Raw genomic sequence first — 18874 nt, forward strand, 5'->3', positions numbered from 1 at the left:
TAATGGTTGGTATAATTTTATTAATTATGATTGAAGATGTTATGTGTTGTTTATATGAATTGTGTTTTGAGATTGAAAAATTAATTATTTGAATTGTGGTTTTTTTAGATAAGAAGTTAATAATTGAAGAAACTAGTATTTGTGTTTCTTTATTGACTCACAAATATTATACACACAAGTCTCAAATGTTGTCCACAACTCTTTTTTTTATTATTAACGTTGGTGTCTGGGTCAGCTTGCGCGCACCTCGACTAATCCCACGAGCCCTGAAGTTAACGATCATGTAAGCCTCCAGTGGCTCTGAGGTTGTGAGACTTGAACCAGTGACCTCTAGAAGCAAACCTAGGGCCTAACCAGTTGAGCTACACTCCAAATTGATCAAGGGGGTGTTTGAGAGTAAGGTAACGATTATTTTTTAAAGTGTTTTTTTGCTTGAAAATACTTCAAAATAATATTTTTTTATTTTTAAAAAATTATTTTTAATACCAGCACATTAAAAAAATAAAAAATATATATATATAAAATAATTTTTTTTTAAATTTACCCAACCCCGTTTAAAACAAAAAACCAAATAATAGCTAAATATACAAGATTCCTAAATATTTTTTAGGTTTTTTTTTCTTGCTAAGTTCCCGTAAAACTCCAGCAAAAACATAAGCAAGTAAAGACAAATAACAGAATCGTATACCATTCCACGTCATCCCCTCTTTCCAACAGAAAAAATCGTAATTAACAGATATCAAAAGCATGCTGGCAGGTAAAAAATGCATACGTGTCACCCCCTAACCTCTCCTCGACACATCACCCACTCCACTCTCTCCTTCCCTCCTCGAGCATTCTAGGATTCCTCCCCGCTCAAAAGAAAAAGAAAAGGAAAAAAATTCCCTCCTAAGTCCTAACGTGCTTTTTTCTCGGAATCCAAACACTCTCTCTCGCACTGAACTCTCACGTTAGAAACTACCGTCAGATCTGGATCAGAACAAGCAGAGCTCGCTGGAGTCTGTTGCGGCGATGGCGGAGTCACGGCGACGGAGCTCGTCTTCTTCTTCCTTTTCGTCTGTGAGAATCGAAGGCGAAATCGGCGTCGGTGATGAATCGGAGAGCAGAGAGGCAGCTGGTGTTGCTTCAGTTAGTAACAGTAATCCGAGTTTAATCGGTTTGTTTTAACTGTGTTCGTTTCTGATTCCGTTAACATTGTTGAGCATTATGTGAAAAAAGCTGTTGGTTTTATGAGCTTATAGATTTCTTTGTTAGGAATCAGAGGGGGCGATACTACGACGGAACCAACTCCGAGTCAGCTCTCCAAGCTAGAAAGATCCAAAACCAAAACGAAGGGGCAAAGACATCAAAATATACTTCCTGAGGAGGCTGCGCAAATTTGCAATGACAAGATTCCTGTTCGGCAGAAGGTATTGATCTTGACTCTGCTTGAGCTCTTCATTTTCCTAATTACGATAAATATTCTACATATCGCTAGTGTATTTAGCAAGCTTTGAGGCACCGGATTCGAACTTTAACTGGTACTATTACTAGATGTGTATATAATTTTAGTTAAATTTCTTCCTTATAACTTAAATTTTTGGAGAGTGATTAGTTTTTCCTAGTTGGTTTAGGATTTTATTTCCTAAAACTGCGGTGTTTAGGTTGTTGAAGATGATGGAGCTTTGCTTAGTGTTTTTATTTGATTTTTTAAAACTATGCAGCGTAAATTGTTGAGAAGAATAGCTAGTGTCAAACATGATGGAACTGTAGAATTTGAGGTTCCAGGGGATGTAGAACCCCAAGCTCCTGGTGTTGGATATGATGATGTATATAATACAGTAGTTGATGATGAGCCTCTTGATGCAACGGACCTTCAATATATACCACCACTGCAAATAGTAATGCTTATTGTTGGCACACGAGGAGATGTGCAACCGTTTATTGCAATTGGTAAACGTCTACAGGTTAGTTGTGATGTTTTTTTTCTATTTTCAGCTTTTCATTCTGAGCTCTATCCATGAACATGTGTTTGAATGTTTGATCTTCAAATTTAATCATGTGTAAGATGTTTGCTATTTGTTCGGCAGAAGCTTTGAATAAAATATGAAGGATGATACAATTCACCGTTGGCCACTCTGTTGCTGCAGTTTGTCACCCTCATCATTTTTGGCTTACCTTTCTAATTGTCTTACTTATTTACTGTGCCTCGTTGTGTGCTTTCTTAAGTATTAGTTGTAGAAAAAGCTTGCTTCTTGTTTTGTTATATAAACAAGAAAATCTGAAGTTACATTTTCTTTGTTAACACCATGATTATTTACAATGAAAGAGTTTGTATATATAAGGCTGAATTGTTGCAGAATATATTTTTAGGACTTTTCATTTGCAAATATTGGTTCACTAACGAGCACTTTTTGCGCAGGATTATGGCCATCGTGTTAGACTAGCAACTCATTCAAATTTCAAAGAATTTGTCGAGACAGCTGGGTTGGAGTTTTTTCCTTTAGGTGGAGATCCTAAAGTTCTTGCTGGTTGTATGTATCAAGAAATGCCACTTTCTTTTAAAATTTATTGGTCCTCTCTCTCTCTCTCTAATCTTTATATTTTAGTCTTTTGAAATGGTTCCGTATTTCTTATGTCATCAATAGAGTTCTTGCAAAATGGTTTGCATTAATCACGTTGCAGCCTGTCGATGGTACTTTTGGGGCAAATATGCACTGCTGATTCACTATAACAAATCGAAATTTGTTTAATCTTTTGCCGAAGTTATAGAATTCTACTTGTGAATTAATCAGCATGGACAAAAAAGTTTAAGTTATACTAAAACAATAGTAGTAACCCAGTACCACTGGCAACAGATAATGCATGCTTTTGTTCTTGTATTCATATCTGTATATATTATGAAAGAGTGCAGACAAATTTTTTGTTGCGAGAGTTTGACTGGAGAATCTTGGGGATTTATCTGAAATATCTTTTTTTTTTACTAGACAGCTTTCTAGCCCCAGTAAGTTGCTTTGAGCACAAGCCTCTGTTAAGAATTTCTTAAAATATATTTGAGACTGTAATTGTCCGAAAAATAACTTTGTTGATATGCGAGTCTGATTTACTAGAGTTTATGCTTTATTGGATTTTTTCAAATTCAGATTATAAGCTCCTTCAGTAACTTTCATTGTTTTTTATTTGGCTTTAATGAGCAGACATGGTAAAAAATAAAGGCTTCTTGCCATCAGGGCCTTCTGAGATATCCGTTCAACGAAATCAAATAAAAGAAATTATATACTCATTGCTACCTGCCTGCAAGGAACCTGATATTGATTCAGGCATCCCTTTTAAGGCAGATGCCATCATTGCCAATCCTCCAGCATATGGTAAGACTTCTTACTTTGAATCTGCCATATGTTTTGTGCTTCAGTTGTAATCTGCTGTAATGTTCTTGCATTACCTTTTTTCTTAATTATCTGCTGAGTTTCCAGCATGTCCGCAATTTTTCCTTACAATAATCAACCGTTCAACATGAAACCCTAGTTGTACTTGTTCTTTTGTCAAATGGGATCATGATTTCCAAATGTTGCTGTCACTGTACCTCAGGATAAATTACTCCATTTTCCTTCCTTTGTTTATTCAACCTCAAATTTTCTCCATTCTTAAACTGTAAAAACCAACATAACTCCCTAGCCTTTACCATCAAATTAAACCATTCAAGAGTTCTTAAACGCCAAACTATGTTGTTGCCAGTCTAATTTGTAGTCTGCAAGTGCCCAAGGAAACTTATTCCTTTCAATCCCAGTTTACAAGACGCCCAGACTTTAATTAACTTTAAATCCAATTTTTCTCAACTTTGAAGTACCTATCCCGCTACAAACACTACTTGGAGGGTGACTTTTTGTAGCTTTATTGTACTTCTTCATAGATAATTCTCTGCAACATCTCGAATGACTGTCTCACCTAATAGATTTTTCCACGGAATGCTGGTCGTCTTCCTTGTAGATGTTTGAAATGTTGCTTCTATGATAATTTTGAGTTCTTTTTAATGATTTTAAAGAAGTTGTTCTTTGGTAGTGATTTTCAGTTTCATATCTGGCATTTAACTTGAATGTCTAAAATTGCTTTCCTTTCCTTTTTTTTTTTGAGAAGTCCTTTCCTAATGCATGAAGATCAAGATATTGATAGCTCCCTCATTTGGCATTGTTCTCCCTTTTCTTTTGAAGTGGGGTTGAGGAAAGGAAGCTTTTTTTTATATTTGTAGATGCCTTATATTTCTCTCAGTTTGCTCATTTTTGTTTTATGGGAAAGACAATCTGCAATCCTCTTGCTCTTGTTCCTCCTGTAGTAATTATTTGTAAATTCCTTGGATGTGCATCCCCCCTCTCAGTTTTCTTCAAGTTTTAGCCATTACATTACTATTCTTTATTGTTTTGCGTCGTTTCTCTTCCCTCTCTTCATCTCCCTCGTGTGTCTGCTCTCACCAAATTATCCACATTGTACCATGTTGTTTTTCTTTAGTATGCGAACCCCATTTGAATTGGGGTTGAGGAAAGGAAGTTTTTTTTATATTTGTAAATGACTTATATTTCTCTGTTTGCTCATTTTTGTTTTATGGGAAAGATAATCTGCAATCCTCTTGCTCTTGTTCCTCCTGTAGTAATTATTTGTAAATTCCTTGGATGTGCATCCCCCCCTCTCAGTTTTCTTCAAGTTTTAGCCTTTATATTACTATTCTTTATTGTTTTGCGTCGTTTTCTCTTCCCCCTCTCCATCTCCCTCTTGTGTGTCTGCTCTCACCAAATTATCCAGATTGTACCATGTTGTTTTTCTTTAGTATGCGAACATACCTGGCTGTTTCTTGCATGGAGATTTTCAACCTGTCCTTATATTTTCGTGTTTGATATTATACAACTTACCCTTAAAATGTTTCTTTAGGGCATACTCATGTGGCAGAGGCACTAAAAGTTCCGCTTCATATATTTTTCACCATGCCGTGGACGTAAGTCTCCCCTGGGTAATGGAATCTTGCTGAGTTGAATGTAGCTTCATTGTTACTGTTCATCAGATTTTCTTTTTCTCCCTGTTTCTATCAGTGTTTACTTCTATACATCATTTGATGGGTAAATCCTAAACTGTTTTAAGCAATTTTTTATCTTCTCTTGCCAGGCCAACTAGTGAATTTCCACATCCCTTGTCCCGTGTCAAGCAACCAGCTGGATATCGAGTGAGCCATTGAATTTTTTCCCTTTTGGTTCTTGTTGTAGCTTTGATTTCTTTAGAATATCTTGGTTATTTCTGACTTACTCTGTCCATGTTCAATTTCTGTAGCTTTCATATCAAATAGTTGATTCGTTGATTTGGCTTGGAATACGGGACATGATAAATGATCTTAGGAAAAAAAAGTTGAAGCTACGACCTGTCACGTATCTCAGTGGTTCACAGGGATCCGACTCTGATGTCCCACATGGATACTTATGGAGTCCTCACCTTGTCCCTAAACCAAAAGGTGCTGCATACTGTGAGAATGTCAAAATCTTATATTATAGCTTACCAGCTTGTGCTGTTCTTCTGCAATACTAAGTAATTACAGCTATCATTCATAATGTTATCCTCTTCATATTGGGTGGTTGTCCTGATGCAGGGCAACTCTAGGAGAATGTTTGTAGCTGACTGTTTAGTTTAGTTTTGTAGAATATGAAGTTTTAGGACTTTTAGGAATTGAAAAACAGAATAGATAGTAAAGAAATTGAGGAAAAAAAGAAAAAACTTCTACCCTCACTAAATTTATTCAATAAAAACATTTCTCCCTAAAAATCTTCTAGTGGACTCACTCCTAGACTGAAAGCCATATTAGAAAAAGCTGCAATTTATTCAATAAAAAATTTCTCTGCTAGAAATCAAAATACTACAAGCATATTTATAATGCTTGAGTGACTCCTAATCCTAATAGGACATGAATTCCTATATATGAAAACACAAGGATTTCAGCATCTGAATAGGAAAATATATTAGACTCCTATTGAAATTTCAGCAACCCTTCAATTCTGATACAGCTCTGCTGGAACTAAACAGTGGTAAAAACTCAAACCAACTTCTACTAGGAGTCTTCTTCCTCTCCTTTATCCTGTTGAATTAAGGCTTGTGGCTTGAATATCTCTCTCTTCTTATCCCTTTAGTAGACCATAAACTGTTTTCTACCATGTCCACTTGTATGTCTTTCTTAATATTACACAATCAGGGTTATTGTTCTAGACAAAAGGATGATTAATTGACAGCACTGGAACCTTAAAATGTTTTGTTTGTTGCAGTTAATTCTATCCCCTTAGGTAATTGAACTAGAGTGCTTATGGCTAGCTAGCTTCTACTTTCTTCACTATGCTTGGAACTTCCAGTGTCTTGATAAGCTTGAACATATTTCTTGTAATGATCTTTTTTTTCATCACTAAATGCTTTGCCTTTTATAAATTTTTGAAACAAAAAACGTGTTCTATTATCCAAGCTTTAAGGTACCCTTTTTTCTTGGTAAGGCTGTGAACAGAGTCAAGCTTTGGGCAGCTCGCACTTGGTTTGGTAAACTTTTTATCAAGTTTGAGCTTGAACCAATCTCCACTTGAGTTTCCAAGAGCTGACCCAAGTTCGTTCTATTTGAAATAATCTATAATTTAATTGCTAAACTCAAACTTGTACAGGCTTATTAAATAGTTAGGAGTACGTGAACTCTAAAATAGAAGACTTGCAAATGCAGCTACCTAATATAACAAATCATAGAATGTTTTGAGGATGGTTCCTTCTGCAGTGGTGAGTTTTTCCCTGTTCTGGTTTTGACTCAAAGGGGTGTAATGGATATAAATAAGATAAATCAAAGTTCAAACAGCGATCTGTAAAATGAGCCTGATAGTGACCATATAGTTCATTTCTGATCCTCCTTGCTAATATAAATCAGTAGAGCTTAGTCTTATCCTAGCTTGGTTCCTTTACTGAATGAGTTTGTGGTCAAGTTTGAGTTAGTTTGTTAATATTCGTAAGTGATGACAAACAAGCTTTTATCAGCAATGATTCATGATGTTTACAGATGGTTTATTCATATTATGTACAAATTCTCTGCTTATCTCTCATCCCTTTTATATGAAACAACCTGGTATTCGAGCAGGCATGACTTTTATTGGAAGGATGCTAATCCTAGTTTTTTTTTTTTTTTTCTTGGTGTGCAGATTGGGGGGCTAATATTGATGTGGTTGGCTTCTGCTTTCTTGATCTAGCATCAAATTATGAACCTCCGGAATCACTTTTGAAATGGCTTGAGGCTGGTCAGAAACCTATTTATATTGGATTTGGTAGCCTTGTGAGTTCATTTCCTCTTTCTTTCTTTGATTTTTTGTTTGGTTATTTAAAGGAAATATAAGGTCTGTAATTGATTGAAGCTTACTTTAGAATTGTAAATGTATGTTCTGACGTGGGCATTATGGAATCTTGAACATAATTGTTATATATTCCTTTTATGCTGTTTTGTCAGGGGTATGATAGAGATTCTTGAACACGAAAGAGTACCTATGTGTTTGCTGGTTAAGATTATACCTTTTCATTTATATTTGGTTTGTTTGAAGTGAATATGCAAGTTTAGGCAACTGCAGTTCAATAAAGATCACGAATGGAGAAACCTTTTCCTGGTCAGATAATCCCATTTGATGTAATCTGTTGGGCGTCTCATGCGATAGAAGTAGTACATATTGTTGTTATAGGACTTGAAATGTGCTGTTTCCTCCCAGGGTTTTTAATTAAATGACCTTATGCGCAATAGTTTGTCCGTACTTAGGTTTCCATTATGTGTGGACTAGTATGTGGCTTGAAATGTAAATTGTATGTGTATTCGGTCTGCATCGAAGTCAGTGCCAATAATTGAGTCTTGAATTGATACCAAGAAGGTTGACTATATAAAAGGATTTCACTAGTTGAAACCAACCCCCCCGCCCCCACGATTATTCTCTCAATTCTCTGTATCTTTTTACATGATTTCTTTCTCCTCACATTCTCTGTATTCATGTCAGCCTGTGGAAGAACCAGAAAAAATGACCCAAACAATTGTTGAAGCGGTGGAACAAACTGGGCAGAGGGGCATCATTAATAAAGGCTGGGGTGGCCTGGGTAACTGTAAGTTTCTGGTTCCCCCTTTAAACTTTTGTATGTTCACTAAAAATTCTTGCTATTTCCTTTTCCTGTTGTATTCTGTGCACGGTATATGCATCTTCAGGGTCTTGCATGCCATCTATTTAGCTTATTTTGGTTCCTCTTTAGTGGCAGAACCGAAGGACTTTATATACTTACTGGATAACTGCCCTCATGATTGGCTATTCTTGCAATGCAAGGCAGTGGTAAGGCTTAATTTTATAGCTTTGTCAGTTGGATATAATGCTTGAGAAACAACTGTCACTTTATCAAAATCCATAAAACATGAAAGATTTGGAAGTGGAAAAGTTTGAGTAATTGATGATGATGTTGATTGAGTATATTATTTGTTCTTCAATTTTTGTGTTTTCTTTTCGATCTTGGTGTCCCATTGTTATTAGTTTGCACTTTACTGTCAGGTTCATCATGGAGGTGCTGGAACAACAGCTGCTGGTCTTAAAGCTGCGGTAATAGCTGCAGCTTGTTTGTATCATATATTTTCGTGTGATGTCCTGCCCATCTTTTTTCTTTATCCTTCTTCTGTGATGTAGTGCCCTACAACCATCGTGCCTTTCTTTGGCGACCAACCTTTCTGGGGTGAGCGGGTGCATGCGAGAGGAGTAGGTCCTCCGCCCATACCTGTTGATGAGTTCTCCCGTACCAAGCTAATTGATGCAATAAACTTCATGCTAGATCCCAAGGTAATGTCAAATCACTCAAGGTTGATGCAATTATCTTCATGCTAGATCCCAAGTTAATGTCAAATCACTCGATATATATTAGCTGAGGATAAAAAGAAAATAATGTCAAAATCTACAATCCACATGCAGTCTGCTCCTTTTCCTTTCTGGCACGACGTCCTATATGAAGGACATTAAGAGAGTTCGAACTTGGGCTTATCTCCTAGCAGTCAGCTAGACTATATATTCTGTTTAGATCATCTAACCTGGAATTAAAACTCAGTAGTTCATTATTATAGATTTCTAAAACCATAAACCAGCAGTGATCTTTCTAGTTTTGGCCGAATGCTACAGTTTGTGGGTGCTGGCACTAAGGAGCTAAAGATTCGATGTGCATTTATTTGGAGAGAGAACCAATGAGTTTAAAAACATTTATAGTTATTTTCAGGTGAAAAGCAAACAGTAAGCTTCTCAAAAATATGTTGGGACTTGCCTCCACATTGATTCCAGTGGCTACGAAATGATAATCAGTATCATCTAGAACTAAAATAAACTTGTATTATTTGCAACAAATTCTGGGCCGAGAATTTACCTGATGAACTTTTAACATTTTAGGTCAAGGAGCGTGCCGTGGATCTCGCTAAGGCCATGGAGAATGAGGATGGTGCCACTGGAGCAGTAAAAGCATTCTTTAAGCATCTCCCTCTAAAAAAGCCCGAGCCCGAGCCCGAGCCCTCACCAGCACCATCAAGTTTTTCGTACTGCCGTAAATGCTTTGGTTGCGCCTGAATCTCAGCCGGATCCATTTGCTATTTGTGGCGGTGTACTCATCTAGGTTGTATAGCATGATCAGATTTTCCTCGGTAGTGGTGTGCCCACCGAGTACTAACCGGGGTATATACCTGTTTTACGAACTTGCAATCTATATTTTGGGCCTTGGTTGACCCTAGATCGTGTGCGATCAATATGCTAATTTCTGCTTGACCAAAACTAGATAGTTTGCCCGTTCTCCGCAATGGGCTGAGTTGATTTTTTTTAAGTGTAAAAAAACGATAGTTTATTTTAAAAAAATAATAACAGAGAATTGAAAATAATAATTTAATGATAAAAGATAAAATTAAAAAAAAATTAATGAATAATAAATATCACCAAACTGGATCTAATGATGATAAATTTGATAAAAAAAATTAAAAATTAAAACATTGAGAGCTAAAATTTTAAATATTGTTAAATATTGAATTGAAGAGTAAAATTAAAAAATTTTAAGTCAGAAAAATACAAATAAAAAATAAAAATCAGTCAATAATAAAAATAAAAATTAAATAAGGATTAAATTTGAAAAAAAAAATCAAAATTAAAATATATCATTTGATGTTTTAAATGCTTGACCTAATAGACTGACTAGTGATCCAGAAACCCAGGGCTAGGTTGAATTAAGTTTTAAAAGTAATTGAAACAAAACATAAAAAAAACCTTAATGTTTATATTTAATTTAAAAGCAAAATTTCTCAAAAAAAAAAAAAAAAAACTAAATTGAACAAAGCTAAAAAAAAAAAAAAAAACTTTAGGATTACAAAAAAGTGGAGAATCCCATAAGTGGAAAAAAAAACGTCTAGGATTAAAAATAAAAAAAAAACTAGAAAAGAGGAGGGGGAATCAAGCGAATCTGGGTGAAACTTATAAGAAACTTAATTAAAACAAATCTAATAAAAATCACCAAAAAACCCGAGGCAATACCAGACCAATTTAATGCTAAAGAGTGAGATAAATTAATTTAATTACATTTTTTTTAAAGAGCAAGACTCAACAAAGAGCACCAAAAAAACCGAGGAAATGCCAAGTTAATTTAATATTAAAAAATAAAATAAATTAATTTAATCCAATTAAAAACAATTCATTTTTAAAAAGGTAGATCTAGCAAAGATAAAAAAAATCGAGGCAACCCGTTTTACTCTCAAAAAGTCAGAAAAGTCCGCTCAAAAGTGAGAAAAAAATAGGATGATGAAACAAAAAAAAAAAAAAACCAAGTCAACCCAGCTTAACTTTAATAACCTACAACCCAAGATATGAGATATGGATAACCTCATAAAAAAAAGCATAACAAACCACGAAGTTTAAGGCCCAATAAGTTAATGTTAAATTATGAAAATAAAAAAAATCAATTTTTAAAAGGGATTAAAAAAATACCGAACTTAAATCGGGTTAATCATCAAAACTAGTGGACCAGGTCATAATTGTAGAAGACAAATGCAAAAAAATAATGAAGCAAAATTCTCAATCATAAAAAATAAAAAGAAGTCAAAAAATGAAAACAATGATGACTAAATCCTACACAAAAAATAATTGAAAATAATAATAATTAGGGATTAAATTGAAAAACAAAATAAATAAATAAAATGATAAAAAAAAAGCAATAAAAAAGACGAGGACCAAAATTAAAAACCAAACAAAATTAAATGAAATTCTAAATGACAAAATAAAAAAAATTAATACAAAGAATAAAAAATAACAATAAAAAAAATGAGAACCAAATTAAATACAAAAATTAAATGAAATAAATGCAGGGGAATGAAATTAAAACAAAAAAGAAAATTCAAGAATCACTAAAATCAAAGCAAATAAAAATCAAAACAAAAAAGAACCAACTTTAAAACAAATATAAACAAGAGGACATAACTGAATTTTTAAAGGCTTGACGCAACTACCAAAGCACAAGAGAGAAAAGAAAGGGAGGAAGAAAAACTTTCATCACCTCTGAACCGTTGTTTACCAGACTAAACACGTCATTTCAATAGTTGTGTCGCCACCTGATACGTCGAATGAAATGACAGTCAGTAGGTTTTGACCATCGAAACACCCCACACACCTCAGTTTATAACAGGGGATGATGATGCGTTGATACGTGCGTAGCATACAACAACCTTTTATATTGATTTATTAATATTTTATTAATTTAATTACTAAAAAGCCCCTAAGAACATCTTAATATTATAAAAAAAAACCATGCAGCAAAGATGAAATGCCCTCCCAAGACAGGATTAGATTTTTTTGAAGTCAGGTCAGACATGTTATTTAATTGTACAAAACATATGTAAAGATAAAAAAAACCTCTCCGCAACGTCAATACTTTTGAGCATTTAAATGTATCATTATCCTTTTAACTGTGTAAATAAAATTAAATATACATAAAAGACTGGATAAAAAGCTTATGTTTTAGTTTTTAATGGTAATAAAGTAATTTTGCTGTATATAAAAATATTAAATGACCAAATTATTCCTCATCAATTAACAAATAACATTTTCATACCCTAGAAAAAATAAACAACTCTACCCCTGCTGGTAAAGTAGTTGTTCGGTACAGTGCGGAGAAAAAGGATTAATACAGTATCTGAATTCACAGTATTACATGTAATCACCGAACCTTTTAGTTTTTTGTTTTTTTTTGTAATGATCTTAAATCGAAGCTTTTAATGGTTGCCACGTGTGCGAAAGCCAACCCATGCATTGGGGGCAAGCATTGGGTTGTCTCTGGTCGGGGCATGACAAAGAGGCTTCAGTGCATGATAGGAATGGGCGAAGAAGTGACAAATGGCATGGATTTGGCGGTGGAGAACGCAGGACTGGTGGCTGTGCCCCATAACTATTTATAGAAGGCAGAGGAAGGCGGCAGAAAAAACAGCGGTTTGCACAGACATAGGGGCAGAGAGAGCTGACACAACCACTTACTGTGCTTCAGACCATGTGGGGACTGGTTTTGGCTTTCAAGCACCCAATCCTTCCACATTGGCCATTGAAGATCACAAACCTGATCGTCTAAGCTTAGCTTCTCTGACAAATCTGATTTCCCTCTCTCTGTTCACCTCTCTTGCTCACTTCAAATTTTTGATAAAAATAGCATCTCTCTTTATTGAAAGCTCCTTATTGGAGGGTAATTTTTTTAAAATAATATTTTTTATTTATTGACGTATCCAAATATTAAAAATATAAATAAATATTTTTTTAATTTAATAAAACGTTGTTTGAAATATAAAAAACACAATTCCAATCGTCCTGTAGCTTTTACGTGATAAGGAGTGTTGAAATTCGAAATTCATGAGAGATGGATCGAATTTTTTTTATAATGTCCAGTCTTTTTTATTAAATTATTTATATAATTATAACTTGAATATCATAGAATTTATAAAACTAAACAAAGTGGATTAAAAATATAATCAGATTACAGTATTGTTTTTTAAAATTATTTTTGCTTGGAAATTTATTAAAATAATATATATTTTTTAAAAAATATTTTTGATATCATCACATTAAAACCATTAAAAACACACTAAAAAAATAACTTGAAAAAAATTTAAATTTTTTTAAAAATATGATTGGATCGTAAAAACAAACATAATCTAAGAATATAATTGACACTGTAGTAGAAATTATTTTCTAAAATGTTTTTTTTCTTGAAAATATATTAAAATAAATATTTTATTTTTTAAAATTTATTTTTGATATTAGTATATCAAAATAATATAAAATATTTTTTTTAAAAAAAATTAATTTGTTTTTTAAATAATGAGGGAGAGTGGGAGACCACAATGCATGAGGCCAAACAGAGGCGAAGCATAAATCAATGGGCTTCAGTTATGACAAGAAACTTCGTACTCCTACAAGATGAAACTGATATTTGTCAGAAACAGAGGTTCCACTTCCCAATCCAAGCTTTGCTTTCCACCGATAACTGTCTTCACTCTTCACCTTAGCAACGCAGAAGCTTCTCTCTCTCTCTCTCTCTCTCTCTCTTATCTCTTCTGTTCCCAAGCCCATACAGCACCTTGTGTCAAGACCCCTATTTAATATTGTTACAGAGAGACTCTTCACATTTTCCAACTCTTCTGAACTCTCTTTTCTACTGTTATCATATCAGAGTATCAAACACCAAGTCAGCACATTTGGGTACTCCATCCTGTTTCTCTACTTCTGCCATTCTTTTCAAGCATTTTATCTCCTAGCAGACATGGAACCTGGAGAAAAGGTTTCTCCGATCCATGCAGAAGAAGACACCGCAGCAAGGGTATTTCCTTGTTTATTCTGTTCACGAAAGTTCTACAGTTCTCAAGCCTTAGGAGGCCACCAAAATGCTCACAAGAAGGAGAGAAATGCAGCAAGGAAGACAAGAAGAGTATCTGAATATGCACCATCCCCACCACCAACATTTCCAGTGATTTTTTCCCCAAGTCATCATTTAGGCCTGTTGCACCCTTCAATGTACACAAGTACTGCTCATGCAGCCAACCTCCACTGTCATCCTACTCATGATCAGTTCTCTGACCGTCTTGGATCCAGTGGTGCAGCCAGGTTTGACAGTGGGGTGCTGTTTTATGGCGGGAGTTGTTCAAGCGATAGGTATGATCATCACCAATATGACCAAGAAGATGAGCAGAGTTTGTTGAATTGGCAAAGGAGCATAAGATGCCCTGGTTTCAATGGAGGCGGTCCCAACCACCATCTTTCAATGGCGATTGACAATCACAATATGGAGATCAGGAACGATAAAGATCAGAAACTTGATTTGTCTCTCCATTTATGAAGAAAAATATGGTAAGAGAATAGTCTTGATTTGAGGGAGGGAGGGAGGGAGGGGGTGTTTTACAAAATTACATGTCTTCTTGTACAATAAAAGATCTCCAATGGCCTAAAGGTTGAATTATTAACTTTAGAGTATTGAAGGAACAATTATCATGATTATTTTTATAGGTGAGAGGTAGATAAAGAAGAAATAGAATTATGAGAAATAAAAATTAAAATTATTTTCAAGTTTATAATCAAGGACATGGAGTGATCATTTCACGGTGCAAGAATGTTTATAATTTGAATCTTACCTCTTTATATTTTCAATCCACGCGCAAATATGTTTATTGATAAATCTCGAGTTGATGAACTCTCTTCATAGTTTAACTTTTAAAAGTGATTGCTTATATGTGGATGATGTCTAGAAGCGTGTTCAGAATGTAAAAAAAAAATTAAGTTTAAATGAAATATTTGATATGATTTTTTTTTGTGTACTTCTCTCTTTAAAATGGATATATAATTAAAATAACTATTAGTACATATTAATTACTTGAATACTTAAAATTTATTGAAATAAAGATTGATAAAAAATACTTACTACTTCTACTACAAGATTTGATTTCACAGTTTTACCGACGGAAATATTTTGTTGATTTTTGATTCAGAGTTTGTTGGTATTTTTTTTACCGACTAAATCACCAACGAACAATATCCATCGGCTTACTTTTCATCGATAATACATAATTTTATCGTTAAGTCGATCAATAAAAAGAAATTATCAATAATTTTACAAACAAAAATTGCGCTAAAAAAAAATCCCCACGTTTGTAGACACGCATGTTTCTTTTCCCTAGCTTTACATGCATGACCAAGTGGCAAACACTAGACCCTTCATTTTTATTTTTCTTCTATCCATCCTCTTTTAAAAAGAAATCAAATTAAAAACTAGGGTATCCAAAAGAAAAACCTTTCTCTCTGTTATTTTCCCCCCATATTATTTTTATCATGATTAATATATCATTCTTTAATATGTATATAATATTGAATATGAAAAGATTCTTAAACCTGAATAAGTTTAGGCATATAAAAAAATGGAAAAAAGAAGAATTGAATTTATTAATTGAGCATTTTATTTGATTCATAGTCTAAGCCTAATGCTTGGTACTTAAATTCATGCTTTATTTTTTTATCATTTTATTTCTTAATTAAGAAAGAAAACTTTACGATGCCAAAAATTTATAAAAAACTGTCTTTGGTTGAGTTTTTTATATAAATAAAATTCGTTAATTTCTATTTTTATCCCTGCTTGTATTTTTGGCGAATATATATGATATGCTCGCGCGTAGATTTTTAGTAAAAAGGAGCTATTCTGATATTTAATGCTTTCTATGATATATATATATATATATATATATATATATATATGGTAAATAATCACCATTTATTTCGACAAAAAGATAAACCGTTGAAGAAAATTCAATTCCAATAATATGAAAATGAAGTTAGTCAGGCATGGTAGGGCCGGGCTGAAAAATTCAATGGGCTCAGCTTAAAAGGCCGTCTCATCAAGTTGCTTGTTTTGTTATCCATAATTTTATAATTCGCGTCTCTCTCTCTCTCTCTCTCTCTCTCTCTCTCTCTCTCTCTCTCTCTATATATATATATATATATATATATATATATATATATCAATTCTGTTTGAAAACATTTGATTAAATTAAAATATCCTTAGTTTTTTTAATTAACTTAACAATTATAACAGGAATTTTAAAAATTTCTACATATAAACTTAATTGTTAAATTAATTAAACAAAATAGAAACTTTGATGCCTGTTTTAATACCTTTTCCATATTAAAATTATTAACTTCTTAACTTAATTAACTAAAACAGTAATACTTTTTCCCTATAAACTTAACTGTTGACTTAATTAACTAATACATGAATTTTAATCCCTTTTACATATTAAAATTATTAAATTGTTATCTTTTCCTTATAAACTTAATTATTACCAAAATAATAGGTTTACTAACAAAAAATTGATAGATACAAACGAAAATATTGAGGGAATATTTCCGTCGGAAATATACCGACGGATTTTACCAACGGCAATATTCCCTCGGTATATACCGAGAGAATTGCAGTGGGAAACAAAATAATTAAAACAAAGCAAAAAAAATGATGATGTGATGATTTTTGAAAATTTTAGATTAAATTAAAAATTTAAATTAAATATTACAAATGGAATCACCGATGGAATGATTAAAAGCATTAATATTTAATTATCCGTCGGTAAAACACCTCATTAAAAAGTCTAGAATCCCTAATTTCACAATAGACCCGTCTCTTTTTTTCTTCTTCTTCTTCTTCTCCCCCGTATGTAAAAAACATCAATAACTATTTTTTTTCTTCTCTTCTCTCCTCAACTCCTTCTCTTCTCCTCCATGCTCAGGTATGTCTTCTTCTCCTTTCTTCTTTTTTCTTTTGATTTTTTTTTAATTGGTATACTTTATGAATTTTTTTTTTCTTCTTAGCTTCACTTGCAACTACATTAAGGTAATATTTTTTTTCTTTTTTTTCGTGTTTTTTTCACTATATTTTTTTTTATTTTGTTTTTAATTGTTTTTGTTCATAATAATTGTATGAATGTTGTTGTAGGATTTTTTTTTCATATGAGATCAATTTTTAGTTGATTTATTTATAGGATTTTTAAATTTTTTTCATATGAATTTTTTTAGTTGAATTTATTTGTTGCAAATTTGTTTGAGTTGATTTTATTCTTCTTTTTTCCAAGCATTTTGAGTATTATAGAGTGTTGATTTATATTAATTTAATTATTATCTAGTTTTGTAAGATAGATTTTTTATATATATTTTTAAATAATTACCGAAGGAATTACATATGGCATTTGCTGAGGGAAATACTGACGGAATGAAGCGGGTAATTTTTTTTTTGCTCGCGTTTTCCGTTAGTAAATCTATCGGTAATAATATTTTTTTATTACCAACGGACTTACCGTCTGACAAAAAATTACCGACGCAAGATTCACGACAGAGCATTTCCGTCGGTGATTTTGTTGGTAAATTAATTACCAACAGAATGATAGTGCAAATACCGACGGAAAATTCCGTCGGTAAATCTAAAGATTGTGGTAGTGTTTAATATTAAATTGTGATACTTTTTTTCCATTTTCTTCTCTTACTATTCACAATTATTCTCTCCCTATATCTAAAGTCTTATTCGATTTCAATGAAACTAAAGTGGTAATTCTCAATTTAACTAAAAACGAATGATTATGTTTTTTTCTTAGCAATCATATTATTACAAGGAGTTGTTTTAATTCTACGAGTTAATAAATTCTTTTATTACATAGAACATAACCTTTTCTATTTCCAATCTCTTTTTGTACTTATTTTTTTTAAAAAAAAGAATTAGATATTTGGTTGTATCATAAAAGGTGTTCCTTTTTTGTGAAACAAATAAATATTTTTTTATAAAAAAATTCTTCCACCTCTAAGTTAATTTATTTAGGGGGTGTTTGAGAATATAGTTGCCGTTGATTTTCAAAGTATTGTTTACTCAGAAATACATTAAAATAATATTGTTTTTATTTTTTAAAAATTATTTTTGATATCAGTACATTAAAACGATTTGAAAATACAAAAAAATAATATGAAGCAAAGAAAAAAATAAAATAAAAATTTAATTTTTTTAAAACATTTTTAAAATACGTACATAAACAAACTAGTATTAATATTTTTTTGATGTCCCAACAACCCATTACTCCAACACTTGGCACCAAGGAAAGGATCACAGGGCATAGCGTTTGGTTTCACTCCCTATCGCAAGGAATAAATTTAAATCAAACTACTACTTGGCTAGTTATCAACCATGACATTAGGGTTACAAAATGCTTCACAAGAGCAATATGTTCGTATCATGCAAAGTGTTTGGTGCTTATAGCAGTTAAGTTAGGTTGGCGTTAGTAAAACAATTACTCTATAACTATGATGATTTGATGAACCTAACGACACAAGGAAGTCTTATAAACCTTCTGCCCTAGGTCAATTCCAACTGCTGCAAGGAAGAACATGAAACACCATTTGGCTGGGAAAGAAAAACACAGTTTTTTATTGGGTTTATCTTGAATTTTGAGTTGTTTAAGTCATGATCATCTTCGCCGTTCCCTTTTTTTTTGGTTTTCTTTGATAGGAATGAACAACGGGACAAAAAACTTTTTGTGATGCTCATAAAATAATAATAATAATAATAATAAAAACTTAAATAAAATGTATACTCTTTGACAAAAAGGTTTCAAGAACATATTTACAGGTCATTCTCTTCTTTCCAATGGCTGGCTTAGTAAGGTGTTATCTCCCCCTTTTCATCTCTCTCCCAACAGCACTTTAACTCATTAATTTGTTCATTTAATGTGAACTCCATCAATCTTTGTAAGGATGAATTTTTTTTTTATTAATATAGTTGTTCGGGTTAATCTGCACGTATTTCGACT

At 32.8% G+C, this 18874-nt stretch overlaps 2 protein-coding genes across 11 annotated transcripts; both read left to right on the forward strand.

Moving 5' to 3' along the window:
* Positions 1–781: 781 nt before the first annotated feature.
* Positions 782–9797, forward strand: LOC7462453 (sterol 3-beta-glucosyltransferase UGT80A2). Of its 10 annotated transcripts, none has more exons than XM_052450897.1 (14): positions 782–1156; positions 1255–1409; positions 1704–1946; positions 2402–2486; positions 3177–3347; positions 4900–4963; positions 5131–5188; positions 5293–5470; positions 7176–7306; positions 8010–8112; positions 8257–8333; positions 8547–8594; positions 8679–8828; positions 9423–9797. In XM_052450897.1, exons 1-14 carry the CDS (start codon positions 1012–1014, stop codon positions 9594–9596), a joined length of 1782 nt encoding a protein of 593 aa, XP_052306857.1. In that variant the 5' UTR covers positions 782–1011; the 3' UTR covers positions 9597–9797. The 10 variants fall into 10 exon arrangements, with proteins under 10 accessions (XP_052306857.1, XP_052306855.1, XP_052306858.1 ...); XM_052450895.1 differs by having other exon boundaries at positions 782–1128; positions 1242–1409; positions 2402–2513; XM_052450898.1 differs by having other exon boundaries at positions 782–1128; positions 1242–1409.
* A 3695-nt stretch (positions 9798–13492) lies between these two features.
* LOC7488609 (protein LATE FLOWERING) lies at positions 13493–14412 on the forward strand. The gene has a single exon (XM_002301728.3). The coding sequence runs from the start codon at positions 13810–13812 to the stop codon at positions 14380–14382; it is 573 nt and encodes a 190-aa protein (XP_002301764.2). The 5' UTR covers positions 13493–13809; the 3' UTR covers positions 14383–14412.
* Positions 14413–18874: the final 4462 nt, after the last annotated feature.

The sequence above is a fragment of the Populus trichocarpa genome, chromosome 2 (assembly GCF_000002775.5).
Source record: "Populus trichocarpa isolate Nisqually-1 chromosome 2, P.trichocarpa_v4.1, whole genome shotgun sequence".
Classification (NCBI taxonomy): Eukaryota; Viridiplantae; Streptophyta; class Magnoliopsida; order Malpighiales; family Salicaceae; genus Populus; species Populus trichocarpa.

Excerpts from the sequence above, each read along its gene's own strand:
- LOC7462453 (XM_052450894.1), top strand. The coding sequence starts at position 1,012 with ATGGCGGAGTCACGGCGACGGAGCTCGTCTTCTTCTTCCTTTTCGTCT. Across the intron at positions 3,348-4,899 it reads TGCCAATCCTCCAGCATATG|GGCATACTCATGTGGCAGAG; the intron begins GTAAGACTTCTT and ends ATGTTTCTTTAG. Across the intron at positions 5,471-7,175 it reads CCTTGTCCCTAAACCAAAAG|ATTGGGGGGCTAATATTGAT; the intron begins GTGCTGCATACT and ends CTTGGTGTGCAG.
- LOC7488609 (XM_002301728.3), top strand. The coding sequence starts at position 13,810 with ATGGAACCTGGAGAAAAGGTTTCTCCGATCCATGCAGAAGAAGACACC.